General features: G+C 42.1%; 1 protein-coding gene across 7 annotated transcripts in view; it reads right to left on the reverse strand.

Moving 5' to 3' along the window:
• The window catches only part of KANSL1 (KAT8 regulatory NSL complex subunit 1), a 179018-nt gene that overhangs the window by 2100 nt on the left and 164600 nt on the right, over positions 1–12318 (reverse strand). For 5 of the 7 annotated variants that reach the window (XM_075994652.1, XM_012751042.3, XM_075994650.1 and 2 more), the window contains 7 exons: positions 7800–7982; positions 7127–7315; positions 6637–6785; positions 2463–2584; positions 1706–1763; positions 1379–1491; positions 22–274 (listed from right to left, as the gene is read on the reverse strand). In XM_075994652.1, coding sequence (XP_075850767.1) covers positions 22–274; positions 1379–1491; positions 1706–1763; positions 2463–2584; positions 6637–6785; positions 7127–7315; positions 7800–7982 — 1067 coding nt within the window. The remainder of the gene's footprint in view (positions 1–21; positions 275–1378; positions 1492–1705; positions 1764–2462; positions 2585–6636; positions 6786–7126; positions 7316–7799; positions 7983–12318) is intronic. The other 2 variants (XM_012751047.3, XM_075994653.1) reach the window with 1 other exon arrangement.

Genomic DNA, 12318 nt, shown 5'->3' on the forward strand with positions numbered 1-12318 from the left:
TGATAAGGCATAATCGCTCACCTGTTCGTCCAGCCCCAGCTCTGGCGTGGAACAACGAGTATCTTCACTGGCTAAGTGTCGTGGAGTGTCCCGAGCCACAGGAGTGAGGGGTGCTGAGTGCAGTTCTGGGCTAATGGGGCTCCTAGGAGACTGACCGTGGGAGAACTCCGACAAAGAATGACTACTACTGACATCAGGAGAGGCGGGCTGCGGGGTGGAGGGGTTGGCACTGCCCAGCTGGGGGGTTGTCCGGCCGTCTGATGACCTATAAGACCTGTAACACCAAGGAATGCAAATCTGAGTTTCTGGGTAATATGGGATTTCTTGTCCACTTCTGGGCACTGGGGGAAGGGAGAACATGAAACAAGCATCCCTACCAGATGAGCTGAGGCAGACTGGCACCACCTGGTTTTTCCTAGGATCCAGCAATCCCATTTCCTTCCACTACTGCCTGGAGGCCTAGCTATACTAAGAACTAGGCACACCTAACATCACAAGAGAAAGCCATGGCTGAACAATGCCAGGGACTAATTTCTGGCACAAAGGCTGGTGAATTCATGGTGGTAGAGAAATTAGTTTTTAAAAATTATAGTCAAAGAAAAAAAAAAAAGTAAAAACAAGAGCCCCCAAAATTTTCTACTTTAGAAAGAATCCCCAGGGCTTCTGCCACAGTTAACGATAAATGGAGGCCAGGTGCCGTGGCTCACACCCATAATCCTAGGACTCTGGAAGGCCGAGGCGAGAGGATCACTCAAGGTTAGGAGTTTGAGACCAGCCTGAGCAAGAGTGAGACCCCGTCTCTACTAAAAATAGAAAGAACGAAATTAGCTGGACAACTAAAAATATATAGAAAAAATTAGCCAGGCATGGTGGTGCATGCCTGCAGTCCTAGCTACTTGGGAGGCTGAGGCAGAAGGATTGCTTGAGCCCAGGAGATCGAGGTTGCTTTAAGCCAGGTTGACACCACGGTACTCTAGCCCAGGCAACAGAGTGGAGACTGCCTCAAACAAACAAAAAACAAACCAAAAAACCCCCACAAAAACACAAAAACCAGAACAATAAATGGAGACAGGGTAGTAATGTATATATGGGGCAGAGTTCTTTCATTCTTTCAGGTAGGACCACAGTCCACTGTCCAAAGGAGGGTTAATTTGCATTGAGGCCTTCAAAGTTCCTCTGGTTAAATCACCACAACCCCTACTTATACCTCCACTAGTTCCAACAAACACCAAGGAACTTGGGACATTCTTGGTCATGGCCAGTAGATGACTATAAAGAGCAACCAAGAGGCAGTGGCAATTTCACGAACAGAGGCAGGGCCTGAACTCCCCGTCCACCCCCATCCACAGGCCCTGTGGACCTATGTCTGCCCCATCACCTGCTGCCTCGCCGCTGGGGTGGCACACTCGTGGTCCACAGCCACCGTGCCCTCTCCATCTCCTCACATTTGGCATGCAGGGCGGCGAAGGCTGCGTCAGATAGGTCCTCAATCTGCAATAAAGCAGCTTCATTGATCCCTTCTTTCCTCCAGAAGCCAAGTCTGAGCAGAACATCCCCCACCCCATGCTAAGCTTTTCCTGGTTAGGATAGAAATACAGAAACTTGCACTTGATGCCCACGGGTCTTGAAGCATCTAGAGTGTGTGCACCACATGTGTGTGTGCATGCACACGTGTTCTTCTAAGAGTGAAGGACCATGCCATTACCTCCTCATTCTCCTCATCAGGACTTCCCTTCAGAGAGTGGAGATCAACCTCTCGCCAGCTGCAAAACCAAGAACCAACAATCATGACAAGTAGGCTACAGCCTGGGCCAGGATAAATTTGTCCATGTGAGTATGAGAACCCTGCTCCTGCAGGTGAGACTGCTCTCTGCTGGCAGGTTTGTGTCCTATCACAGCTCAGTCTCCTTACCCCTTGAGGTCTCTAAAATAGGCCTCCTACTCAAATGCCCACAAAAAGGCCAGAAATGGGAGAATCAGGCCTGGGTTATGTTGGGGCTGGGTGACTGGGACAAACTCAAGCAAAAGAACCTGTTTAAAGGGGACCACCACTATTCAGCACTAGCTGATTGCTACCACATGGGAATGCATACACAGGATTGCCAAATCTTATTTATCAACAAAGGCTAGAAATAAAGATTTACGTGTGAAATCCTGCTTTGATGTTGACAACAAATTCAATATTTTTAAACACACTGTATGTGTTAATAAAACATATCTATAGACCAGTAATGGCTAGTGGCCTTGCCAGGTTGTGACCTTTGGTTTGGTTGGTGTATTCATTAATAATGGAATGAAAGAGAACTATAGAGAAAAATAATTTCAACTCCTATCAGGTAAGTCCTTCCTTACTATGACGACAGAACATAAGGCTAGGGCCCAAAGCTTGATCAGAAGAGAAGAGGGGAAAAGAGCAGTAACAGGAAGAATGGGGAGAAGGGCCAATTATTCAGGGAGTCTACCTGGGTGTAAGGATTTCCTTGTATTGTAGTTTCTCTACACGGGTTGTTGCAGCAACAGACATTGGGATGACAATGTTGTTAATATCGAATGAGCTCTCTCCCCTTCTCCTCCTTACTGGCTGCTGTAAGACAAAGGTAAGTTTAAAAGGGAGGCACAACTCGATAATTATCATATCATTCACCCAAGACTTAAAGCAGGATCACCAATAACCAGGCCTCTAGGTCCTCAGGTTGAAGCTGGGAAGTGACCATAGCAGCTGCTCACACCTAGGAGAAACAGTATCTAAGAGCAAAGTCCTTGGGAGAAATATTAAGCAGTTCCGAGGAGTAACTCCCATTCGTAAATCCCATCGGCCACCCTCTTCCTTCATGGGTTCATGTGAAAAGAGACTTTTGCTGAATTTTATAGGGATAGGTATCCCAAGTTGATTGTTGCGGTTCCTATTCGTCCATATATACCTTTATTAACTCCCACTTTTAAAAATCTTGTTTCCCCTCTTTATCCCTGTCTTAGACCCATGGTGGCCCCTAAAAAGCAATGTTTAAAACCTTATCCCAAAAAGATGCCCAAAGGAGAGGCCCATCTTGATATATCATCTAACCTTGGTTTTCATGAATGCACCTCCTTCTCGAAGATGTGAACTCTTCAGCTAAATCTGCACCCACCATCTGTTCAGCCTTTATGTGATTTCTTTTTCTACTATTCTTGAGGAAAGAGCTGATAACTTTCTAGCTGTATCAACAGAGATGGAGGAAAACTAAAGAGGAGGACCTGGCTATACCTCACATTCCTGGAGAAAGGAAATTTGCTTTTATAGAAAGTTAAAAAGATCAAACTCTTAGAAAAATAAGACTTCCAAGGATCCAGTATCAGAAGTATAGGTGAACATCTATAATCTACAGTAGCTCGAAGACCAAGGAAGGAATAAAGCAGGGAACCAAATAGTGTGGTCTCTTGGATGGAAGAAAAGGTCTACTATCTACTACTCAAATAGCAAATACCCTATCCTGAAACAGACTGGCAACTGAGCTGGTGAGGGGCCAGAGGGAAACAGTGGGATGACAAACATGCTGCCATGGCAACAAAACAGCTGGAAACACTTAAGAGGCTGCATACACACCCAAACCACCAAGTGTGGTCAGCCCATAGGAAAGGGGTTAGTGAAAGAAGATGAGGAAGAAGTCACTCCTACAACTACTCTATGCTCTGTTTCTGGAGAGCAATAAACAGTTTATTCATCCCATCATCTTAGGACATTCTCAGAGAATGTTAAAAGTCAGCACTTCCTGGATCAGAATTTCAGCTGCTGTCATTTGTAATATCAGGTGACCACAATGCCCTTCTCTATCAAATGAGATGACTGTCACTGACCTCACAAATTTAGGGTAACTGGTTAACCAAAATAGTTGAAGAGGCTTTTGAGAATCTTGCCTGGCTGAGTTCTATAGTGGGAGGATTAGGGCTCTCAAACCCAAAGGCCCCTGTCACTGTCACATCTCTGCTGAAATTTTACGTCCTGCTACAAAAAATGCATCTTAAGAAAGCCTTAAGAGAGAAAAGACTTCCCTATATCTTGGTCAAGAATGAATGTGAAACTGCTGGCAGAAACAGGTATGTAATTTCCCTGAGTCTTCTTGGGTTGCTGTTAGTACATTCAAGAGAAAGAGACTGGAGAAGATTGTGGGACTATTCAATAAGTTCTACCATTCACCTTCCACCTAGACCCCTCATTCTGTCAGCTACTTATTTGGTCTAACTAACCTCCCTTAAAGCCAGAGATAGAGAGCAGATGATGAGAATGGAAAGTGGTGCCTAAACTTGGTTGTACATCAGAAGATAAAGAATGTTTGATTAAAAAAAAAAAAAAAAAGTTCTAGGATTCCCCCTCTTCTGTCAAATCAGAACCTGTTTTTGCAATCGCCCTGATTCAGCCTCCAGCTACAGATGTCTGCCACCATACATAGCTTCAAATCAGAAACTTTAGGAAGTTCTGTTTTTTAAAGCCACTAAGGTGATTCTGATGCAGCCACTGGCTCTTGTGAAGCACTGGCTCAAACATCCCATCCTCTCTGCTGTCTCTCCAGTGTTCTCTAGCTTCTCTACTTGATTTCAAATACAGTTGGCCCTCTGTATCCATGGGTTCAACCAATTATTTGGGAAAACAAATTGTGTCTGTACTGAACATGTATACAGACGTTTTTCCTTATCATTATTCCTTAAACAATACAATATTAGCAATCATTTACATAGCATTTACGTTGTATTAGGTATTATAAAGTACTCGAGGATGTGCACTGGTTATATGCAAATGCTAAACCATTTTATATCAGGGGCTTAAGCACCTGCATATTATGGCCTCCATGGGAGGTTCTGGAGCCAACCTCCCATGGATACCAAAGAACAACTATATTTATATTTGGCTTATCCTCTTACTATTAAATAAATCCAGTCTTTTTTTTTGAAACAGGGTCTTGCTCTGTCACCCAGGCTAGAATGCAGGGGCATCATCACAGCTCACAGCAACCTCAAACTCCTGAGCTCAAGCTATGCTCTTACCTAAGCCTCCCTTACTAGTAGCTGAGACTATAGGTGACCATACCTGGATAATTTTTCTATTTTTTATAGAGACAGGGTCTCCTTGCTCAGGCTGGTCTTGAACTCCTGTCCTCAGGAAATCCTTTTCTCTCTGCCTCCCAAAGTGCTAGGATTACAGGTATGACCTACCACGCCCTGTCTAATTTCAAAGTCTTTGAAAAAAATTGGAAATGAGTGCCTTCAGCGTCCACATAGTGCTACATACAAAACCTGTACGCAACAAATAATATGTAAAACTTTCAAATGATTCAGGCCTATGTTAACATTCTCCAGACACCGAAGGGCTGGTAGGTGAGAAAAATACTGAAGTACTCACACTAAGTCCTAAATCTCAAGAGTCCAGATTTTCTATCAGAATTAGCCTTTCTTTTATATACTTTGGTTATCTAAAATTCACCCTTTGTTGGTGGATAATTGAGAGTGTGAGGGATACTACACATCTTAGACAAAAGTTGAGGGTGTCAGAGGAGCAAGAAGGCTGTTTGGAAGAGATTGATTTCTAAGAGCAAAGAGAGAACAAGGTGAATTCCTACCCAATTACAGGAGCCTAAATGAGCACATTTTGCAAGCTTAGAAGTTTCTTGATCTAAGCTCTGAAGGAGTTTTGTAAGTTGCCTCTGCAATGCCCCCACCACCCAGGCTTAGACTGTGTAGTGTAACAGTAGGAGAGTTGGCTCTGCAGTCAGGCTGCCTGGTTTTGAATCACAATTATAACCCTCACAAGCTTCCTTGCCTTATGCAATTTACTTAACTTTGGAAAGCCTCTGTTTTCATGCCTATGAGATGGGGTAACACATGTAAATCACTTAGCACTGGTGCACAATAAGTGTTCAACAAACAATACAGCTGCAGACTTTTCTTTTTACTATTACCACTATTATAAGCATTATACAAAGGACCCTTTAGTAGTTACAAAGCAGCTACAGGTCCATGTGTTCAAGAGGGATTAAAACACTAGAATGAAATTAACGGGAACGTGTCTGGAATGGCAGTGTGTTACTGTAAAAGGTGACTGGGGTATGTGTGGCACATGAATGTGCACCAAATGGGCTAGCCTAGCTGTAATTCTGTTCTATACACCAACAAAGCATGGGCTCTACCGTGTCCCTTCCCTTCCAGCACCCTAACACCCAGTATTTCTTCTCAGTATGTCATCTCCACTCACCAGGAGAGTAAAATCAAGGAAATCAAATGTCTCCAATGCCTGCACGTATCTCTCCTCCCCCCTCCTCCCCTCTCACATCCAATTCTTAGGCCAATAGGGTTGGTAAAATTATTTAGCCTTGTGTGAAACTTAGCCCCACAGATCTTGAATAGTTACAGACCACCTTAAGAGTCTGTCTCTTTATTAAGCTCTCTATATGGATGACTCAACATAAATCAATCTCTAGGAAAAACAACTCAACAGAAAGTCAAATACCACCACTTTGACGATACAGATGATGTGATACAGATGAGCTGAGTTCCTATAAATGCCCTGGTTTCCATAACCACCCTCTATACTGTCCTTCTACACAGCCCCTTGAGTGAGCTGTAACCTACAGAGGAACACCCGGCCAACTCCAAACAGGTACTTACAGACGTGTTGGTTGTAACCTGTGAGCTAGAGGTGGTGGGTGCAGAGGAGTCGGATGAGGTGGAGAGCTGCCGCACCAAGGGACTGTGTGGTGAATGGTGAGTGGCTGCCAAGTAGCTCGAACTGCTCATGTCTGTATGATGCTTCAACACTGCAGAAGTCAACAGAAAAGAGGAATACATGGCTATCTTAACCAGTGAAACTTCTAACATAAGCTAGGAAAGGCAGCAATGCACACTAAAGGCAAAAATGCTTTCTAAGCCTAGAGGATAAAAAGGTGAAGCAAACTAGTCAATGGGAGGTAGCGGCTGGGCAGAGGCTGCTGCGGTGGTTAAGAAGTGTGACCTGCATTTAGAAGCAGTAGCATCCCCCTACTCTGCCTTCCTACAAAGTGAAGGACAAAGCTGGGAGCAATTAAGAGAAGCCTAGGTTGCCCCAGAAAGCCCTGAGCAGGTGCAATTGCAGGTAGAGGTGCCATGGGCCTGGCCCTACCTTCACTTCTCTCAGATGAATGGTCTCGCAATCTCATTTTGCTGTGGTTTGGGTCATGCACGGGTGGCGGTGGGTTGAGCAAGCGCTCTGCTTTTGGCGCTGTCACTCGCTCCACCATGGGCACAGCCCCCACATCGTCTAAGTGCTGCCTGTGGGTCCTGTCGGGCCGGGTTTGGTGATGGGACAGCTCTGAAGAGGGGAACAGAAAAAGAGCTGTGAAATACCTTCTCTCAAATCTTATTTGAATTTTAAACTCTTGAGTTCTCCCAAGGCCAATTCGGTACACCCAAGGGCAGCAGGATAGTCCTTCAAGACTGAATCTTCTAGTAAATAGCACAATGGCTATGACAGGCAAGGGAGCCCAGAACCAAAGAAATGTGACACTAGGCTACAAAAGACAGCCTGCCCACAGATGAAACCAATACCATGCCACTGTTGGCTGTTCACCGAACATTCTGGGTCATGCCCCAAGACCCATATAGTGCCTAGAAGAGCTCCCAAACTCCATTGAGAGCATTCAAGACAAGCACAAGTAGTAACTGGCTGAATGCATATCAGTCAGCTGCCTCTCTCAACCACAACATACTGGCATAGCAAATCAGTAACTTGAGAATATAAAAGGAATGAAAAATAACTGAAACGACAGAGGATCCCCCAGTTCCCTGACACTTACTGGCTGTTGTTAGGAAGGAGTTGACCAACTTGTGCCTGTCTTTACGAGTTGGATCTGGCAGGCTGCCTGGCATGGGTGCTCTGTGCTTAAGTGAAAACTTTTTGGGAGGTTTGATTTTGTCAAAAGGTTTGTTCTGCCACTGAGATTTCAGCATGCTCTGGAAGTGCAGGCTTGTGGGAACATCTGCAAGAAACACAAAACACTGCAGGTTAGTGCAAACACCTGGCCCCTCCAATGCTCAAGACCCACATCCCACCCCTCTTTTATTTGCCCAGTGGCCTTACACTTGGCAGGAAAAGCACTGTCATATGGAAGATCTGTTTACGTCAACTTTGAAGGTCATTCTTTTATTCACAAGCAAGGCACTTTTGCTTAGAATTAATCAATATATATTCATTAATATTCATTAACTTCCAGTTTGGTATCAGGCACTATACTCTCTCCAAATAACAACTATATACTATTCTCCCTCCTTCCTCTGTAGCCCCAACACGTCTTCCACCTTGAGATTATAGAGGACTTTTAGCTGACTGGTTCAGTATCACAAATCAACAATCTTTTAGATTTAATTTTTTTATACAAGAAACAGTATCTTTCCCCTTAGATTCATTTTTTATTTTTCCAAAAATATATCTTTGAGTAATTTCTTTTAAAAAAGGAATTTCCAGATTTAAAACCATTTCCCCCTCAGACCTTTAAAGTCATTCTTCCATGTACTGTAATAGCCACTGTTGTATGTAAGAGGGAATCTGATTTTTATTTACTTGTAAGTGGTCTAGTTTTTCGTCTTTTCAACTTTTGTGAAAAACAACAACAACAAAAAGCCTGTGGTATTAAGCTAACTCTTAAAGAATAATTTGGGGGCCAAGCACCATGATTCATGCCTGTAATCTTAGCACTCTGGGAGGCTGAGGTGGGCGGATCATTTGAGTTCAGGAGTTCAAGACAAGCCTGAGCAAGAACAAGACCCCGTCTCTACTAAAAATAGAAAGAAATTAGCTGGACAACTAAAAATATATAGAAAAAATTAGCCGGGCATGGTGGCGCAAGCCTGTCATCCCAGCTACTCGGGAGGCTGAGGCAGGAGGATTGCTTGAGCCCAGGAGTTTGAAGTTGCTATGAGCTAGGCTGATGTCACAGCACTCTAGCCCAGGCAACAGAGTAAGACTCTGTCTCAAAAAAAAAAAAAAAAAAAAAATTAATTTGGGGAGAAATTTCATCTGTTCTGCCATCAATACTGAATCTTCCAACACATGAACACAGTAACTCTCCATTTATTTCGGTTTTCTCTGATTCTCTCTCAGCAGTGTCTAGTAGTTTTCAAAGTACAGCCCATATATGTGTGTGTGTGTGTGTGTATATATATATATATATATTTCTTAATTTATTCCCAAGTAGTTCATGTTTTTTGATGCTATTATGAAAGACCGTACCTTTTAAAATTTCAATTGCCAGTTGCTCATTGCTTGTATATACAAATACAATAAATTTTTATATAATGGCATAATATCCCGTGATCTTGTTATAGCTTTTTATATAACTTTTTTATAGCTTTTAATAACCTGTTATAACTTTTGCTGATTCAACAGGACTTTCTATAATATATACATAAGTATGTCATTTACAAATAAGAGATTTGATTTTTTTTCCCTTTCTGATCTGTATGCCTTTTATTTTTATTTCTTGCCTTATTACTTTGGCTGGAACCTCTGGTGACAATTTATAATTTTAGATTTTCCTTTTTATATTTTCAATATTCTGAAATTTCAACACTATGGATACAGATATGAGTCTTTTTTCAGTGTTCTGCAAAGGTTTCCAGGGCTATTTCAATCTGAAGGCCAGCACTTTTTTCCTCAGCTCCCAGTTCCTTCTGGGAATCAGTAACTGCCTGGGACACACTCAAAAGTTCCAGCCCAGAGTTCATACCCACTGCTTCATATAGAATGCAAAAAGGCACTGGTGAGGTAAGAGTAGAGGAAAGGAAAATCCAATCTAGTATTCTAAAATGAGTCCAAATTTATCACCCAGACAAATACCCAGGTCCTATCCCTACTCTTTGTGCCCTTTAATTCTGGGCAAAGAACCTCTTCTAAACAGCCCCCACACACAGGACCTTATTCCTGTATGCGCCTTGGCTACTTTTTTCTTTTTATATCTTCACAGGCACTGTATCTATCATCATAAATATATCACTTAATCTTCACAGCAATTCCATGAGGTAAGTATCATTATGCTTATTTTAAAGACAGGAAACAGGTTCAGAGAAGAAAAATTAACTATTAATATGTCCAAGGTTACATGGTTTAATAAGAAACAACCAACATTTAAACTCAGGATTATACAACCCTAAAGCCCATACTCTCAGTCACTACACCGTGAGACGACTCACTGATCCAGAGGATGAAGAGATTTGATTCTGTGGTGAAGTCTGATATTTCTCAAATTATTCCCAAGGAAAGAGAGTACAGGATTACTTTTCAAGGCAGTAGTGCAGTATAAAAAAAACATAACCACTCCTGAGTGAATAAAATAGTTAACATTCTCAAGGATGATTTTTCCCAATGGGAAAGCAGCCTCAGCTCCATAGATCTCTCTGAGAATAGACATAAAGGCAGTGAAACAAATTAAGAAAACTATTAAAAGTTTATTTGCTACATGTCCAAATGTTGAGACAGTCTCTGATGACAGTGCTGTCTTCTGAATTTTTTTTTCATAATCCTTTCTTTTTCACACTCAAAAACAAATTCACCTATCCCAACTCTTAAAATAAATACATCACTTTTTAAAAGAAGGTTTCCCTATTAATCAACAATCAAGACTTGAGTTTAGAGATATCAATGCTAAAAATTCTTTAAAGGGTATGAAGGAAATAAAGCACTATCTAGAAGCACTCAGCCCTACAGAATATTCTGAAACATGGACTGAGCAGGAATGTATAATTAAGGCTCAAGAAAGGGAAGAGAATATTTCCTGTATATACCAGGATACCCCTTTGCCAGCAGAATAGTTCTCCCACTTAGCAAAGGGGTGTGTGTGTGTGTGTATGTGTGTGTGTGTAATGGGATTCCAAGATGACAGTGATTTTATTTTTTTCTTTTTATTTTCCCCATTCATTGGTCTCCCAAACCTGAAAATGAATATAGAGGAAAAAAGGAGATGGAGGTATCAGACACCTGGTTATAGTGAAAATAGCAACAAAGTAGAAATAAGCAGGCCTGGATTCAGGTCTTACTTGTATCACTGAGTAGGAAGAGAAAATAAGAATAAATCTAATTTAGCTGGGCTTTAGCATCTCATGTAAAATGAGGCAGGGGGCTAGGTCAGGGCTGGCAACATCCTAGCACACATGGCTCTACCCTCCAAACCTCCCATCTGCTGCAACCACAAGCTGACCAATCACAACAGTCTTTCTTGTTGTATCTGAGACCTCAGATTTTTCTAGAACAATAAATTAAGTAACTCCAGACAGTTACTATCAATTTGAGTAGGCACAAGAAAGGACATCTATTTGTTATTGCCAAACTACATGACTATTGAGTCTCTCAACTCTAGCAAGTTGAATCAATGACTCCACAGCTAAAACCTCACTTCTAATCTCCTTTGCTCAATGGTTAGACCACCACCCACAGAATACCACTCTGAGCCCTAGAATTGAAGTGTTAAAAGCATCATCCTCCTTTAAACGTGCTGAATAAGCAGCAAGAGATATAACATCAAACTGTTTAAGGGACCCATGCTGCTAGACTTTTTTTAGAAGTTTGCTGTGTTTCCTTTTAAATGCTTCCACATAAGAGTAAACAGAAATCCAGTTAAATTCCCTAGTCAGTGAATAAAAATGATCTCATGGGAATCTCTGGTCTGAGTTCACACACTAACTGATTGGTAAGAAATAATACCTAGGACATGCAAAGGGTTAAAAATCTGAAATAGACAGGATACAGGACCTGAAAGTAAGCAAAGAAAGGGACATGAAATAGAAGAGAACACAACAGGGATCCACTCAGCTAGTGGACTTCCCACATTCCATACCTGCATAGGCAATGGGGTTAAAGTGCTATTAGCAAAGAGGAGGGTGCAGATCCTTATCAGGTAAATAACAGGAAAATAAAACAGATTACCAACACCATCTTAAGTTACTATTTCCTCAAACAAAATGAAAAGATCTTGACTTCAGGCCCACTGGGGTTTCAAATTCCATGATCCATTTGACTGTTTTGCTCATTACTTTCCGCCATTTTCTTGAACACACTTTTTTGGGGTGTTTTGTAATGCTCACTTCTTCCTCCTGCTGGGAAGTTGTGGTAGCTTCATATGTGCAGTTTGGCAACCTTTCTCAAAACAGCATAGATCTTCATGGCCAGCAGGTGGTGCTCTTATTAAGCCCTTTTTACAAACTTCAAAAGTTAACATTCTTTCGCCCAAGATTATGTATCCTCTACATTTTCAACTAAAGATTGACTAGACTTGACTACTTGAGGCAACAAGGAATCAAAGCCCCTCATGCTGGAATACTAAT

This window comes from Microcebus murinus, chromosome 18, assembly GCF_040939455.1.
Source record: "Microcebus murinus isolate Inina chromosome 18, M.murinus_Inina_mat1.0, whole genome shotgun sequence".
Classification (NCBI taxonomy): Eukaryota; Metazoa; Chordata; class Mammalia; order Primates; family Cheirogaleidae; genus Microcebus; species Microcebus murinus.